The following is a 16,203-nucleotide window of genomic DNA, read 5'->3' as shown; positions in this document are numbered from 1 at the left end:
GGGATCATTTTACTCAAATTCGGTAGGAAACGGTCTCATCAAATAGAAACTCTTTACCTCGCCAATCTCCCACTATAACCCAGCCTGGACACTTCATTCCTCTAATGCCAACCTACTTCCTGAACCTCCAAAATCTCATCTGTCTTGTTGCCATCTCGTTGTCCACATCCTCTCTCTAGCCTGGAATACTCTCCCCCTTCACATCCCCACAGTCTACTCTCTCTACCTTCAAAGATCCCATAAAAAAAAATCACACTTCCACCCAGAGGCCTTCCTTGACTAAGCCCTCCTTTCCCCTGTTCTCCCTTCCTTCCGCACCGCCTATACTCTTGGAGCTGTAACCCTTGATATTCACCCCACCCTTGGCCCCACAGCCCTTAGGCACGGAGCCTTATACTCTCCCATTTCTGGTATCTGTAATTTATTTTAATGGCCTCCTTCCCTTCTAGACTCTAAGCTCCTTGGGGGCAAGGTTCATATCTACCAACTCTTTTCTACGGTACTCTCTCAAGCACTTAGTACAGTAAGTGCTCAAGAGAGATATCATCGATTGATTGTTTCCAAGAATGAGTTCTCTCATTAGGTTATGACCCAGAATTCCAAAGTCAATCTATGAGTTGGGTTAGTAAAAGTTAGGTGAAGATTGTAGTTTAGGACTCTCCAGTGCCATCTTTGGAGGTTAATGTTATAAGGGGGAATTCCCCACAGAGTCACCAGGTAACCCAGAGGCTCAGTCCAGAGTCTTTGGTGAGTAGAACAGTGCTTCGCACATAGTAAGCACTTAAATGCCACCATTATTATTATTTAGAAGCGCGGGCGGACCTGGAAGTGTTCACATCGTGGGTGCTTCATGGTCAGCCCGTAGATCCGGGACATGTCCAGCTTCCCCCCGGACTGGATGCTGAACTCCATCTGCTGCAGAAGGGTGGTCAGGAAAAGGAAGACCTCCCAGCGTGCAATGGTCTCCCCAATGCACTTCCTTTTGCCCAAGCCAAACATTATCACCCGCTCACTCAGAGCCTTGTTGATCTTGGTCCCCTTTTCGGTAAGGAAGCGCTCTGGCCTGAAGGTAGACGGGTCCTCCCACAGCTCCCTGAAACACACAGAGCAGATCCTTAAATCAGGGGGACAAAACTCTCCCTGGAAATCTTTGAACTCTGAACTCCAGCCTATCCCCAAAGGATTGTCAGCAACTGAGACTCCTCTCTCTCTTCCAGCTTCAGCTGTTTGGAAAGTACCAAGGAATCAGAAAACTCGAGGACAAGAGAGAATCCCCCCCACCGTCCAAATTTTCCTCTCTCATTTCACTGAGAGAAAGGTTACCCTGTTATCGAGCTAGAAGGAGGGCTGTCAGTGTTGCTCTCAAACAGAAGGGACTGGGGCAGATTTTAAAGATGGGGTTGGAGTTTCCTTACGAGCTCTACAGGGGAACCATTTGGGTCCCCTTCATTCTCCACGCCCACAACTCGGTTCACATCAGAGACCCGTACGTGGGATGGCAACATCCTCAAATCCCAGATCGAAAGCCACCTCCCTTGAGACCGTAAGCTCATTGTGGGCAGAGAATGTGTTTGTTTATTGTTATATTTCACTCACCCAGGCAGTTAGTACAGTGCTCTGCACACAGTAAGTGTCCAATAAATGCGACTGACTGACTGACTCCCTCTTCCTCGCTGGCTTCCTATGGAAAGTGGCCTGGACTCACAGATGCGGGCTCAGTTTCATGGTTTCCTGGCATTGCAAGGTGAAGAAGGAGGGATAGCACGTTACAGCTAAACTCTGAAGGGTTCTGGGTGCTACCTGACTGAAAACTTACGGGTCATGGTTGATCTGCCACTGGTTCACAAACACACAGCGTCCCTTGGGGATGTAATAGCCGTTCAGAGATGTGGCTCTCGTTGTACTGCAAAGGAGAAGACTTCATCAGGTTTGGGTTCTTTTCATGATACTTTTTAAGTGCTTACTAAACACTGGGGCAGGTGCAAGTTAATCTGGTTGGAAACAGTCCATGTCCCACATGGGGCTCACAGTCCCTATCCCCATTTGACAGGTGAGGAACTGAGGCACAGAGAAGTGAAGTGACTTGCCTAAAGTTACCCAGCAGCCAAATGGCAGGACTGGGATTAATCAATCAATCATATGTATTGAGCACTTACTATGTGCAGAGCATTTCATTCATTCATTCAATCGTATTTATTGAGCGCTTACTGTATGCAGAGCACTGTACTAAGCGCTTGGGAAGTACAAGTTGTCAACATCTAGGGACGGTCCCTACCCAACAACGGGCTCACAGTCTAGAAGGGGGACAGACAACAAAACTAAACATGTGGACAGGTGGCAAGTCATCAGAATAAATAGAAATAAAGCTAGATGCACATCATTAACAAAATAAATAGAATAGTAAATATGTACAAGTGAAATAAATAGAGTAATAAATCTGTACAAAGATTTTACTGAGAGCTTGGGAGAGAACAATATAACAGAGTCGGTAGACATGTTTCCTGCCCTCAGTGAGCTCATATATGAATAAATTATGGATATCTATATATGTACCGTGGGGCTGAGGGAGGGGTGAATAAAGAGAGCAAATCTACTTGAAAGGGTAATGTAGAAGGGGGTGGGAGAATCAATCAATCAATCAATCGTATTTATTGAGCGCTTTCTGTGTGCAGAGCACTGTGCTAAGCGCTTGGGAAGTACAAGTTGGCAACATATAGAGACGGTCCCCACCCAACAGTGGGCTCAGTCTAAAAGGGGGAGACAGAGAACAAAACCAAACATACTAACAAAATAAAATAAATAGAATGGATATGTACAAGTAAAATAAAAAAAGTAAATACAGTAATAAATATGCACAAACATATATACATATATGCAGCTGTCCCTATGTAGCAGACAAATGGCAGCAAATGTGACTCCCAGGCCCGTGTCCTAACCCCATGCAGCAGACAAACGGCAGCAAACCTTGTGACTCCCAGGCCTGTGCCCTGTCAATCAATCAATCAATCGTATTTATTGAGCGCTTATTGTGTGCAGAGCACTCTGCTAAGCACTTGGGAAGTACAAGTTGGCAACATATAGAGACAGTCCCTACCCAACAGTGGGCTCACAATCTAAAAGGGGGAGACAGAGAACAAAACCAAACATACTAACAAAATAAAATAAATAGAATAGATATGTACAAGTAAAATAAATAAATAAATAAACAGAGTAATAAATATGTACAAACATATATACATATATACAGCTGTCCCTCATGCAGCAGACAAATGGCAGCAAACCTTGTGACTCCCAGGCCCGTGCCCTAACCCTATGCAGCAGACAAATGGCAGCAAACCTTCTGACTCCCAGGCCCGTGCCCTGTCAATCAATCAATCAATCGTATTTATTGAGCGCTTACTGTGTGCAGAGCACTGTACTAAGCGCTTGGGAAGTCCAAGTTGGCAACATATAGAGACAGTCCCTACCCAACAGTGGGCTCACAGTCTAAAAGGGGGAGACAGAGAACAAAACCAAACATACTAACAAAATAAATAGAATGGATATGTACAAATAAAATAAATAAATGAATAGAGTAATAAATATTTACAAACATATATACACATATATAGCTGTCTCTATGCAGCAGACAAATGGCAGCAAACCTTGTGACTCCCAGGCCCGTGCCCTAACCCTATGCAGCAGACAAATGGAAGCAAACCTTCTGACTCCCAGGCCCGTGCCCTGTCAATCAATCAATCAATCAATCAATTGTATTTACTGAGCGCTTACTGTGTGCAGAGCACTGTACTAAGCGCTTGGGAAGTCCAAGTTGGCAACATATAGAGACAGTCCCTACCCAACAGTGGGCTCACAGTCTAAAACGGGGAGACAGAGAACAAAACCAAACATACTAACAAAATAAAATAAATAGAATTGATATGTACAAGTAAAATAAATAAATAAATAAACAGAGTAATAAATATGTACAAACATATATACATATATACAGCTGTCCCTATGCAGCAGACAAATGGCAGCAAACCTTCTGACTCCCAGGCCCGTGCCCCAACCCTATGCAGCAGACAAATGGCAGCAAACCTTCTGACTCCTAGGCCCGTGCCCTGTCAATCAATCAATCAATCAATTGTATTTACTGAGCGCTTACCGTGTGCAGAGCACTGTACTAAGCGCTTGGGAAGTCCAAGTTGGCAACATATAGAGACAGTCCCTACCCAACAGTGGGCTCACAGTCTAAAAGGGGGAGACAGAGAACAAAACCAAACATACTAACAAAATAAAATAAATAGAATGGATAGGTACAATTAAAATAAATAAATACATAAATAGAGTAATAAATATTTACAAACATATATACACATATACAGCTGTCTCTATGCAGCAGACAAATGGCAGCAAACACTGTGACTCCCAGGCCCGTGCCCTAACCCTATGCAGCAGACAAATGGCAGCAAACCTTCTGACTCCCAGGTCCGTGCCCTGTCAATCAATCAATCAATCGTATTTATTGAGCGCTTACTGTGTGCAGAGCACTGTGCTAAGCACTTGGGAAGTACAAGTTGGCAACATATAGAGACAGTCCCTACCCAACAGTAGGCTCACAGTCTAAAAGGGGGAGACAGAGAACAAAACCAAACATACTAACAAAATAAAATAAATAGAATAGATATGTACAAGTAAAATAAATAAATAAACAGAGTAATAAATATTTACAAACATATATACATATATACAGCTGTCCCTATGCAGCAGACAAATGGCAGCAAACCTTCTGACTCCCAGGCCCGTGCCCCAACCCCATGCAGCAGACAAATGGCAGCAAACCTTCTGACTCCCAGGCCCGTGCCCGGTCAATCAATCAATCGTATTTATTCAGCGCTTACTGTGTGCAGAGCACTGTACTAAGCGCTTGGGAAGTCCAAGTTGGCAACATATAGAGACAGTCCCTACCCAACAGTGGGCTCACAGTCTAAAAGGGGGAGACAGAGAACAAAACCAAACATACTAACAAAATAAAATAAATAGAATGGATATGTACAATTAAAATAAATAAATAAATAAATAGAGTAATAAATATTTACAAACATATATATACATATACAGCTGTCTCTATGCAGCAGACAAATGGCAGCAAACCTTGTGACTCCCAGGCCCGTGCCCTAACCCCATGCAGCAATCAATCAATCAATCAATCAATCATATTTATTGAGCGCTTACTATGTGCAGAGCACTGTACTAAGCGCTTGGGAAGTACAAGTTGGCAACATATAGAGACAGTCCCTACCCAACAGTGGGCTCACAGTCTAAAAGGGGGAGACAGAGAACAAAACCAAACATACTAACAAAATAAAATAAAAAGAATGGATATCTACAATTAAAATAAATAAATAAATAAATAGAGTAATAAACATTTACAAACGTATATACATATATACAGCTGTCTCTATGCAGCAGACAAATGGCAGCAAACCTTGTGACTCCCAGGCCCACACCCTAACCCTATGCAGCAGACAAATGGCAGCAAACCTTCTGACTCCCAGGTCCGTGCCCTGTCAATCAATCAATCGTATTTATGGAGTGCTTACTTTGTGCAGAGCACTGTGCTAAGCGCTTGGGAAGTACAAGTTGGCAACATATAGAGACAGTCCCCACCCAACAGTGGGCTCACAGTCTAAAAGGGGGAGACAGAGAACAAAACTAAACGTACTAACAAAAAAAAATAAATAGAATGGATATGTACAAGTAAAATAGAGTAATAAATATGCACAAACATATATACATATATGCAGCTGTCCCTATGCAGCAGACAAATGGCAGCAAACGTGACTCCCAGGCCCGTGTCCTAATCCCATGCAGCAGACAAACGGCAGCAAACCTTGTGACTCCCAGGCCTGTGCCCTGTCAATCAATCAATCGTATTTATTGAGCGCTTATTGTGTGCAGAGCACTCTGCTAAGCACTTGGGAAGTACAAGTTGGCAACATATAGAGACAGTCCCTACCCAACAGTGGGCTCACAGTCTAAAAGGGGGAGACAGAGAACAAAACCAAACATACTAACAAAATAAAATAAATAGAATAGATATGTACAAGTAAAATAAATAAATAAATAAACAGAGTAATAAATATGTACAAACATATATACATATATACAGCTGTCCCTATGCAGCAGACAAATGGCAGCAAACCTTCTGACTCCCAGGCCCGTGCCCTGTCAATCAATCAATCAATCGTATTTATTGAGTGCTTACTGTGTGCAGAGCACTGTGCTAAGCACTTGGGAAGTCCAAGTTGGCAACATATAGAGACAGTCCCTACCCAACAGTGGGCTCACAGTCTAAAAGGGGGAGACAGAGAACAAAACCAAACATACTAACAAAATAAAATAAATAGAATAGATATGTACAAGTAAAATAAATAGAGTACTAAATATGTACAAACATATATACATATATACAGCTGTCCCTGTGCAGCAGACAAATGGCAGCAAACCCTGTGACTCCCAGGCCCGTGCCCCAACCCTATGCAGCAGACAAATGGCAGCAAACCTTCTGAATCCCAGGCCTGTGCCCTGTCAATCAATCAATCAATCAATCAATTGTATTTACTGAGCGCTTACTGTGTGCAGAGCACTGTACTAAGCGCTTGGGAAGTCCAAGTTGGCAACATATAGAGACAGTCCCTACCCAACAGTGGGCTCACAGTCTAAAAGGGGGAGACAGAGAACAAAACCAAACGTACTAACAAAATAAAATAAATAGAATGGGTATGTACAATTAAAATAAATAAATAGAGTAATAAATATGTAGAAACATATATACATATATACAGCTGTCCCTGTGCAGCAGACAAATGGCAGCAAACCTTCTGACTCCCAGGCCCGTACCCCAACCCTATGCAGCAGACAAATGGCAGCAAACCTTCTGACTCCTAGGCCCGTGCCCTGTCAATCAATCAATCAATCAATTGTATTTACTGAGCGCTTACTGTGTGCAGAGCACTGTACTAAGCGCTTGGGAAGTCCAAGTTGGCAACATATAGAGACAGTCCCTACCCAACAGTGGGCTCACAGTCTAAAACGGGGAGACAGAGAACAAAACCAAACATACTAACAAAATAAAATAAATAGAATGGATATGTACAAGTAAAATAAAAAAATAAATACAGTAATAAATATGCACAAACATATATACATATATGCAGCTGTCCCTATGCAGCAGACAAATGGCAGCAAACGTGACTCCCAGGCCCGTGCCCCAACCCTATCCAGCAGACAAATGGCAGCAAACCTTCTGACTCCCAGGCCCGTGCCCTGTCAATCAATCAATCAATCAATCAATCGTATTTATTGAGCGCTTATTGTGTGCAGAGCACTCTGCTAAGCACTTGGGAAGTACAAGTTGGCAACATATAGAGACAGTCCCTACCCAACAGTGGGCTCACAATCTAAAAGGGGGAGACAGAGAACAAAACCAAACATACTAACAAAATAAAATAAATAGAATAGATATGTACAAGTAAAATAAATAAATAAATAAACAGAGTAATAAATATGTACAAACATATATACATATATACAGCTGTCCCTATGCAGCAGACAAATGGCAGCAAACCTTCTGACTCCCAGGCCCGTGCCCCAACCCTATGCAGCAGACAAATGGCAGCAAATCTTCTGACTCCCAGGCCCGTGCCCTGTCAATCAATCAATCAATCAATTGTATTTACTGAGTGCTTACTGCGTGCAGAGCACTGTACTAAGCACTTGGGAAGTCCAAGTTGGCAACATATAAAGACAGTCCCTACCCAACAGTGGGCTCACAGTCTAAAAGGGGGAGACAGAGAACAAAACCAAACATACTAACAAAATAAAATAAATAGAATGGATATGTACAATTAAAATAAATAAATAAATAAATAGAGTAATAAATATTTACAAACATATATACACATATACAGCTGTCTCTATGCTGCAGACAAATGGCAGCAAACCTTCTGACTCCCAGGCCCGTGCCCTAACCCTATGCAGCAGACAAATGGCAGCAAACCTTCTGACTCCCAGGTCCGTGCCCTGTCAATCAATCAATCAATCGTATTTATTGAGCGCTTACTGTGTGCAGAGCACTGTGCTAAGCGCTTGGGAAGTACAAGTTGGCAACATATAGAGACGGTCCCTACCCAACAGTGGGCTCACAGTCTAAAAGGGGGAGACAGAGAACATAACCAAACATACTAACAAAATAAAATAAATAGAATGGATATGTACAAGTAAAATAAATAAATAAATAGAGTAATAAATATTTACAAACATATATACACATATACAGCTGTCTCTATGCAGCAGACAAATGGCAGCAAACCTTGTGACTCCCAGGCCCGTGCCCTAACCCCATGCAGCAATCAATCAATCAATCAATCGTATTTATTGAGCGCTTACTATGTGCAGAGCACTGTACTAAGCGCTTGGGAAGTACAAGTTGGCAACATATAGAGACAGTCCCTACCCAGCAGTGGGCTCACAGTCTAAAAGGGGGAGAAGAGGGAATGAGGGTTTAATCCGGGAAGGCCTCTTGGAGGAGATGTGCCTTCAATAAGGCTTTGAAGGTGGGGAGAGTCACCATCTATTGGATATTAGGAAGGGGAGCATTCCAGGCCAGAGGCTGGATGCGGGCAATGGTGAGATGGACGAGATGGAGATACAGTAAGTACGTTGGCATTAAAGGAGCCAAGTATGTGGGCTGGGTTGCAGTAGGAGATCAGAGAGGTGAGGTAGGAGGGGACAAGATGACTGAGTGCTTTAAAGGATTAGAATCCAGGTCCTTCTGACTCCCAAGCCCTTGGTCCTTCCACTAGGCCAGCTACCTAGTGGGTAGCTGACACCCCCTAATGGGCCTAGTGATTCAAATGCCAAGGAGAGCTGATGATTCTGGTTTGGGGAAACCCTGCCAGGCAGCCTCAGAACTCACCTGTGCGGAATGGTGAAGGGCAAAAAGGAAGAGTGTCGGAATGACTCCAGGATAAAGGCCTCTGTGTACGGCAGCAGGGATCTGTCTGAGAGTTGGGGCCTGCGGTCCCTGCCGATGACGGTATCTGCGGGAGAGGCAGGATAAAACAAAAACCAGTGTTGGACCTCTCCGATTCAGTTTCAGTGTACAAACACTAGATCCATAGTGGGTTTGATGAAAAAGCTAAGGATATTTGGGGATCCATGACAAGGGGGACAACCAACAGTTGTGTTGCTGAGTATCTTGGGTGGCAATATTAGCCATTGGTTTCCGCTTATCAATCAATTGATGGCATTTATTGAACGCTTACTATGCACAGAGCACTGTACTAAGCATTTGGGAGAGTTCAATACAACAGAATTAGCAGACACGTTCCCTTCCCATAATGAGTTTACAGTCTAGAGAGACACTTAATGGGAGAGAAAAGAGGCTCAAGATCGACCCTCCCAACTCAGAAGTGCGTGCTTTATGATTCCCAGGCCAGAGACGCCCCTCCCCACCCCACAAATCCACCTCCCCAGCTTACCCAGCTCCTTCTGGATCTTCTTTTGGATCTCAGGATACTTCACCAGGTACATGAGGCTCCAGGATAAGGAAGTTGTGACAGTGTCAAAACCTGGTCACATAAGGAAATGGGGAGAGATTTTTTTTTTAAGAATCAGGAAAAGTAAGAATAGGGCAAAGCAACACCACTCCTGAGTTTCAAATTTTAGCTAATCTCCCTAGTATCAAAGGTATTTTTGATGAAATCCAAAGCACCAATCAGAAGTGTCAACATCTGTATTTAAAAGTCTGGACAACGTGGAAATCTCCTTGGGAGAGCCGGGTCAAACAGAGAACTAATTGGCTCTCAAACTACCCTATAAATGGCTACCAATGAAATCTACCAATGACCACAGCTCCAGGAGGCCAAATAAAAAATTCATTTTCTCCACCAGAGATGGTGGAGCTGAGATAGTATATGCACTCAGTGCAGGCAAAATCTGGGCAATGGGAAGACAGGATGCCACTGTTCTTACCAGCTCCAAAGAGATCCAGGACCACATTCACAATCTTCTTATCGGAAAGCTGAATGTTGGCATTCTCATCCAACTTCTTATCCTGGCAGTGCTTGATCAGAGAGTCTGTGATATCTCGGACTTGGTTCTGCAGGGAGGAGCGGTCACATGAGTGGGAGTCTTGCTTGCGACCCGGACTTTGGCTTTCCCCAGGGACAGAAAAGCCATGAAAGAAGGGTCTTATCCTACTCTAGTGCCTCTCTGCTCTAGAATTCTCTTCCTCCAATCAATCAGTCAGTGCTATTTATTGGCGCTTGTTGTGTGACGAGCACTGTCCTAAGCACTTGGGAGAGCACGGTACAGCATAATTGGTAGATATGTTCCTTGCCCTCAATAAGCGTACAGTGTATGGGGGAGGCAAACACTAATATAAATTATAATATATAATTTAAATATATGTATATAAGGACTGTGGGGTGAATAGCAAATACCCAAAGGTCACAGAGTCAAGTGAATAGATGACCCAGAAGGGAGAGGGAGCTGGGGAAAAGTGGGCTTAATCCTGGAAGGCCTTTTGGAGGAGACGTGACCTTAATAATTCTACGAAGGTGGAAGAGCAGTGATCTGGCGAATATGGATGGAGAGGGAAAGGGCCGGTGGGGTTAGGGGGGTCATGCTGGAATCATGTTTCCTTTGGTCACCCACTGATGAGTCCATTAATCAACCAATCAATCAGTGGTGTGTATCGAGTGCTTACTGGATGCCAAATGTGGGCCAGTGTTGGGAGTTTATCAGATCTTGTCAAGGGCAGGATTTTTTTTTATAGTACTTATTGGCAAGAGCCCAGGCTGGAGAGCCAGAGGTTATGGGTTCTAATCCCGGATCTGCCTCTTATCAGCTGTGTGACTTTGGGCAAGTCACTTAACTTCTCTCTGCCTCAGTTACCTCATTTGTAAAATGGGGATTAAGACTGTGATCCCCCCGTGGGACAACGTGATTCTTTTGTATCTATCTACCCCAGCGCTTAGAACAGGGCTTGGCACATAGTAAGCGCTTAACAAATACCATCATTACTATTATTATTAAGTGCTTACTATGTGCCAAGCACTAGTCTAAGCACTAGGGTAGATATGAGATAATCAAGCTGGACACAGTCTCTGGCCCTCATAGGGCTCCCACTCTAAGAAGGAGTGAGTAGGATTTCATCCCCATTTTACAGATGAGGTTACTGAGGCACAGAGAACTGAAGTGACTTCCCCAAGGACACACAGCAGAAAAGTGGGGGAGTCAGAATTAGAACCCAGGTCCTCTGACTCCAAGGCCCGGGCTCTTTCTACTAGGCCACATTTCTTTTGATAACGGTGGTTGACAGTGGTCTCCTGAGAGACCACTTGTACTTCCCAAGTGCTTAGTACAGTGCTCTGCACACAGTAAGCGCTCAATAAATAGCATCTCTCATTCGTTCATTCAATTGTATTTATTGAGAGCTTACTGTGTGTGAATGAGAGATGCTAAGTAGTGGGGAGGCAAGGAAAGGAAGGAGAATGGGAAGAGAGAGAGTGAGAGAGAGAGAGAGAGAGAGAAAGGGGTAATATTACCTTTTCAAAGGTTCTGTAGTGCTCCATCAATATCTTCTGCAGGAAATCAACCATCTTCTTGTTCAGGTCCTTAAAGTTTCTCAGACTGTGGTTCGGGAGGTAACGGAGAATGGGGATGAAATCTGCAGGATTCCCCGAAGCAGCGAATTCCCCAAACTCGTTACCCAGGTTGACAATGCTGAGCAGCTCCTGGTCATCATGGTCATAGCGTTTCCCAAAGCACATGGCGCAGATGACGTTGGCCACGGAGACCACCACGTACCTGTAGGGGTCGAAGCGCCCCTTCTCCTTCATCAGTTCCTGGAATTTCCCAGTCAGGCTAGTGGCCTCTTCGCTGACGTGCTCCTCCAGGTAAGTGCAGGAAGAGGATGGTGAGGAGGTGAGGGAGAAGGTCTTCAGGGCGTTCTGAGCCAGCTTCCGGCGAGTGGCCCACACCTCCCCGGAGTCAGCGCTGAAGGCGAGGGATTCCCCGTCCCCGATGTAATGGAAGCTGTAGAGGTCGGGTCGTCCCATGAAGTCCTCCCCCTGCTTGACCAGAGCTTGCCTGATGGTCCCCAGCCCGCTGAGCACCAGCACTGGGGTGGTCCCGATCTGAACCTGCATCACGTCTCCGTAGATCTGGCTCATCCGCGTCAGCGTCAGATGAGGGTCTTTCCTCAGCTCCAGGGTGTTACCGATCAGGGGCCAAGCCCAGGGCCCCGGGGGGCTCTTCAGCCCGGGGGGCACCTTCTCACCGATGGAGGCTATGATCCAGAAGACCAGGCAGAAGACGGTGGAGGCCAGGAGGATCTCAGTGACTGAGGCAGAACCCACCCATCCCAGCACGGACAGGGACACTGCCATCTTCCCGGTCTAGCAAAAATCCCAAGTCTGATGAAACAAACAAAAAGACATGAAGCTGGGTCAGTAGTGGCGCTCAGTAAGCCACACACAGGCTGGTCCAGGGATGGGGAAAGGGGAAAGAGCCCAGATTAACTGCTCCCCCAACAATCCCATTTGTGTCCGACAAAACGGGAAGCCTGGACAGAATTTGATGGCCCACATGGAAGGAGGAAATCAGGAAACCTGGAGCCGGCTCCATCTCCACCCTGGACTTGGGGCAGATTCCTTATTGAGGGGAAATGGAGGCAAGTTGGGAGAGAAAATGATAGGAGGCATGACATCACTCCTTACCCCAACTTCTCGAAAGAATGTCATACTAAGTACTAAGCAACCTCCAGGTTGCTTTGAGATCCTGGAAGCACAGTGTCGGAAGAAAAACATACCGGAGGACCTGGATTCTAATCCCAGCGCTGCCACATGCCTCCTGTGTGACCCTGGGCAAGTCATTTAGCTTTCCCACACCTCAGTGTCCTCATCTGTAAAATTAACATTCAACACCAGTTCTCCCTTCCACTAAGACTGTGAGCCTCATGTGGGACAGAGATTGTATCCAATCTGAAAATCTCAATCTATCCCAGTACAATGTTTAGTTCATAGTGTGTGCCCTACAAATATTATTATCATTGATCATTATAGTTAATGCTATTTTTGTTGTTCTTACTATCCCCATCATCCCTTGGGAATCCTTTCAATTTTTCGCAAATAGAGCCCCTGATGTCACATCTGCAGAGAGAGTGGGTACAAATTAGCGAATACGAGTATTAGCAATTCTTACTCTGCACAAATAGATCCTGAGGCACAGCATTTATTCAGGAAAAGGCAATCCAGTTTGACCGGATCAGAAGGCACAGACACATCCCATTTCTTCTGAATTTAATGTCTAAATAGACAGTCACCTTCCCAGTCTCCATCCACAGCCAGGGCAGTAATTATTTCTGGATGGGCTTTGTGTTGTTTGCTTGTGCTATCCAGGCCGGAGACTGGGATCTTTCCTTGTCATTCTCATATATTTGCTCTGCTGATTCAAAAACCCCCTTGGCTGATGGGCTCCCTGAGGGGCTGATGAAAAGTCAGTCCTTACCCAAGTCTCTCTCTTACCTCGAGAGATCAGCAAGGAAAGAAATCCATCCCGGAGTTTCCCTCCTGCTTATTCTTAGTGAATGAAAAGTCCAAGAATCCCCCACCTGCCCGCCGCCAGGGAAAGAACGAATAAATGGAATGCTTCCACCTGACCGCCATAGGGACAGGATGCAAAAAACTTAAGACCGGAGTTCAGTTTTTGTTTGGAATGGAGTTGCCAGAGTTGCGGGCCATCTGCACACCCGAAATAGACTTTTCTTGGAAAATTCTCACCAAATGACTGAAGGTTTATAGTAGGTTTTTTAAAGCAAACCCCAATTTTGGAAACACGTGTTCTGTGCCTGCCACACAATTCAGAAGATGAATGTTCAGCTAGAGAAAACAGCAACATGCCTTCCTAATGGAATCCCAGGGCGGTTTAGTCTTAGAATTGGATTCGGACTTGGCTTCTATATTTCCAGATCGACTACGGATTTGCTAAGTACATTTGGGCAAACTAATTTGTCAAGATGTGCCTCAGTTTCCTCGTCTATATAACGATGATGTCTGTGATCTCAGAGAGAAGTTGAGCTTTCGCAGGTGCTCTTTTATTATTCTAACATCTCTGTCTTCAGGCGGCTCCTAAACCAGACCCATACCCACGGATGATCAGTTGTATGTAACAATAATAATCGTGTGAAATCTGTGGCTATCATTCCTATAGGATATAGCATCAAATTTCTTGGAACCTGAAGACATGGTCTATATCAACGGAAGGTGTCCGGATTTCAGGGGTCATGGACACAGTAAAACTGAAGCAGCAGCCCCAGCTGCTATAGGAATAGGATTTTCTGAGTTTCACCATAATTTTCCCACCCCAATCAACTGATCGATGTAGTTTTATTGAGCACTTACTGTGTGCAGAGCACTGTACTAAGTACTTGGGAGAGTCCAATACAATGGACATGTAGACATGTTCCCTGCCCACAACGAGCTTATAAACCATGTCCTTTAATAATAATAATGGCATTTGTTAAGCGCTTACTATGTGCCAAGCACTGTTCAAAGCACTGGACCCTCAACACTTTTGTACAGGGAGACTTGGGGGCCAAGGAGATAAATAGCTATCAGAGTGCATGGCAATATCAAGTTTAATAATAATGATAACATTTATTAAGCGCTTACTATGTGCAAAGCACTGTTCTAAGCGCTGGGGAGGTTACAAGGTGATGAGGTTGTCCCACAGGGGGCTCACAGTCTTAATCCCCATTTTACAGATGAGGGAACTGAGGCCCAGAGAAGTGAAGTGACTTGCCCAAAGTCACACAGCTGACAAGTGGCAAAGCCGGGATTTGAACCCATGACCTCTGACTCCAAAGCCCGAGCTCCTTCCACTGAGCCAATGGGCCTGAAACAGTCATGTGCCCTGGAAAAAGCTTACAAGGGAGCTTTGGAGAGTAGGCGAGAATAATGGAGCTGCACCATCCTGAAGAAATGGAGAAGGGGCAGGCTATACTCGCTCTGATTTTAGGCATCCAGTAGACTCAGATACCTCCTCACCCCCTTTCAACACCTGTCAACATCAATGACATTTCTTGAGCAGAGCACTGCATTAAGCACTCTGCACTCAGTGCAGCACAGTCCCTCAAAGGGAAGCAAACGGACTCTTGGGTCCTGACCCCTTCAAGATGCTCTCAGACTCCCCAACTCCTTCCCCCTCCACTTCCCAGCCAGGGAAACTCACGGAGGAAGGAACTGTCCAGAATCAACCTGGGGAAAAGACCCTGCCTGAGCTGATTCCCAGGGCTCCACTGGTCCCAAATGTCCCCTGGAAAAGCCAGAAGGCAGGGAGGTGCAAGGAATAGGGGGTTGCTTACCTGTATCTGTGGGATGCCAAGAGCTGGCTGATGGCACAGGGGATGCCGGGGTGGGGGAGATGCGCGGTCTCTCTGCAGCTCAGGTCCCCTCGGCTCTGCTCAGGTCGGAGGAGACTCTTGAGAGACTCCACCTCCTCAGCTGCTGGGGTGAAGGACAGCTCTGCCACCTTTTTATGCACCTCCCCTGAATCTGATTGGCTAAGTTGGGGGGACCTCACGTGGTGACCAGCGAGCCAAAGATCAGATAATAGCCGACCTCGGGAGGGTGGCCCGGGCACCAAGGGAGGGGCAGGGGGTTAAAGGAGAGGGGGCCACTAGTTTGGGAGGGAGGGAGAGGGAAGGAAAGGGAGGCTGGAGTCTCCAAGCCTGGGGAAAAAGCCTGGAGTAGCCCCGTGTCCCTCTTCATCATCATCATCAATCGTATTTATTGAGCGCTTACTATGTGCAGAGCACTGTACTAAGCGCTTGGGAAGTACAAATTGGCAACATGTAGAGACAGTCCCTACCCAACAGTGGGCTCACAGTCTAAAAGGGGGGAGACAGAGAACAAAACCAAACATACTAACGAAATAAAATAAATAGAATAGATATGTACAAGTAAAATAAATAAATAAAGAAATAGAGTAATAAATATGTACAAACATATATACATATATACAGGTGCTGTGGTAAGATGGGGGGGGATGGAGAAGGGGACGAGGGGGAGAGGAAGGAAGGGGCTCAGTCTGGGAAGGCCGGGGCCAGATTGGGGGACAGGGATTTTTTTTGATGACATTTATTACTATTCA

At 45.3% G+C, this 16,203-nt stretch overlaps 1 protein-coding gene across 1 annotated transcript; it reads right to left on the bottom strand.

Annotated features, from left to right (window-relative positions):
• Window positions 1-527: 527 nt before the first annotated feature.
• LOC119945888 (cytochrome P450 1A1-like) lies at window positions 528-15,536 on the bottom strand. Its single transcript, XM_038767138.1, has 7 exons — window positions 15,416-15,536; window positions 11,598-12,467; window positions 10,021-10,147; window positions 9,528-9,617; window positions 8,963-9,086; window positions 1,817-1,903; window positions 528-1,093 (listed from the first exon to the last, which is right to left on the bottom strand). Exons 2-7 carry the CDS (start codon window positions 12,438-12,440, stop codon window positions 805-807), a joined length of 1,560 nt encoding a protein of 519 aa, XP_038623066.1. The 5' UTR covers window positions 12,441-12,467; window positions 15,416-15,536; the 3' UTR covers window positions 528-804.
• Between the last annotated feature and the right edge of the window lie 667 nt (window positions 15,537-16,203).

Source organism: Tachyglossus aculeatus, chromosome 26 (genome assembly GCF_015852505.1).
Source record: "Tachyglossus aculeatus isolate mTacAcu1 chromosome 26, mTacAcu1.pri, whole genome shotgun sequence".
NCBI classification, from domain to species: domain Eukaryota; kingdom Metazoa; phylum Chordata; class Mammalia; order Monotremata; family Tachyglossidae; genus Tachyglossus; species Tachyglossus aculeatus.
Note: the sequence above shows the minus strand (reverse complement) of the source record. Positions and strands in the feature narration are given on the sequence as shown.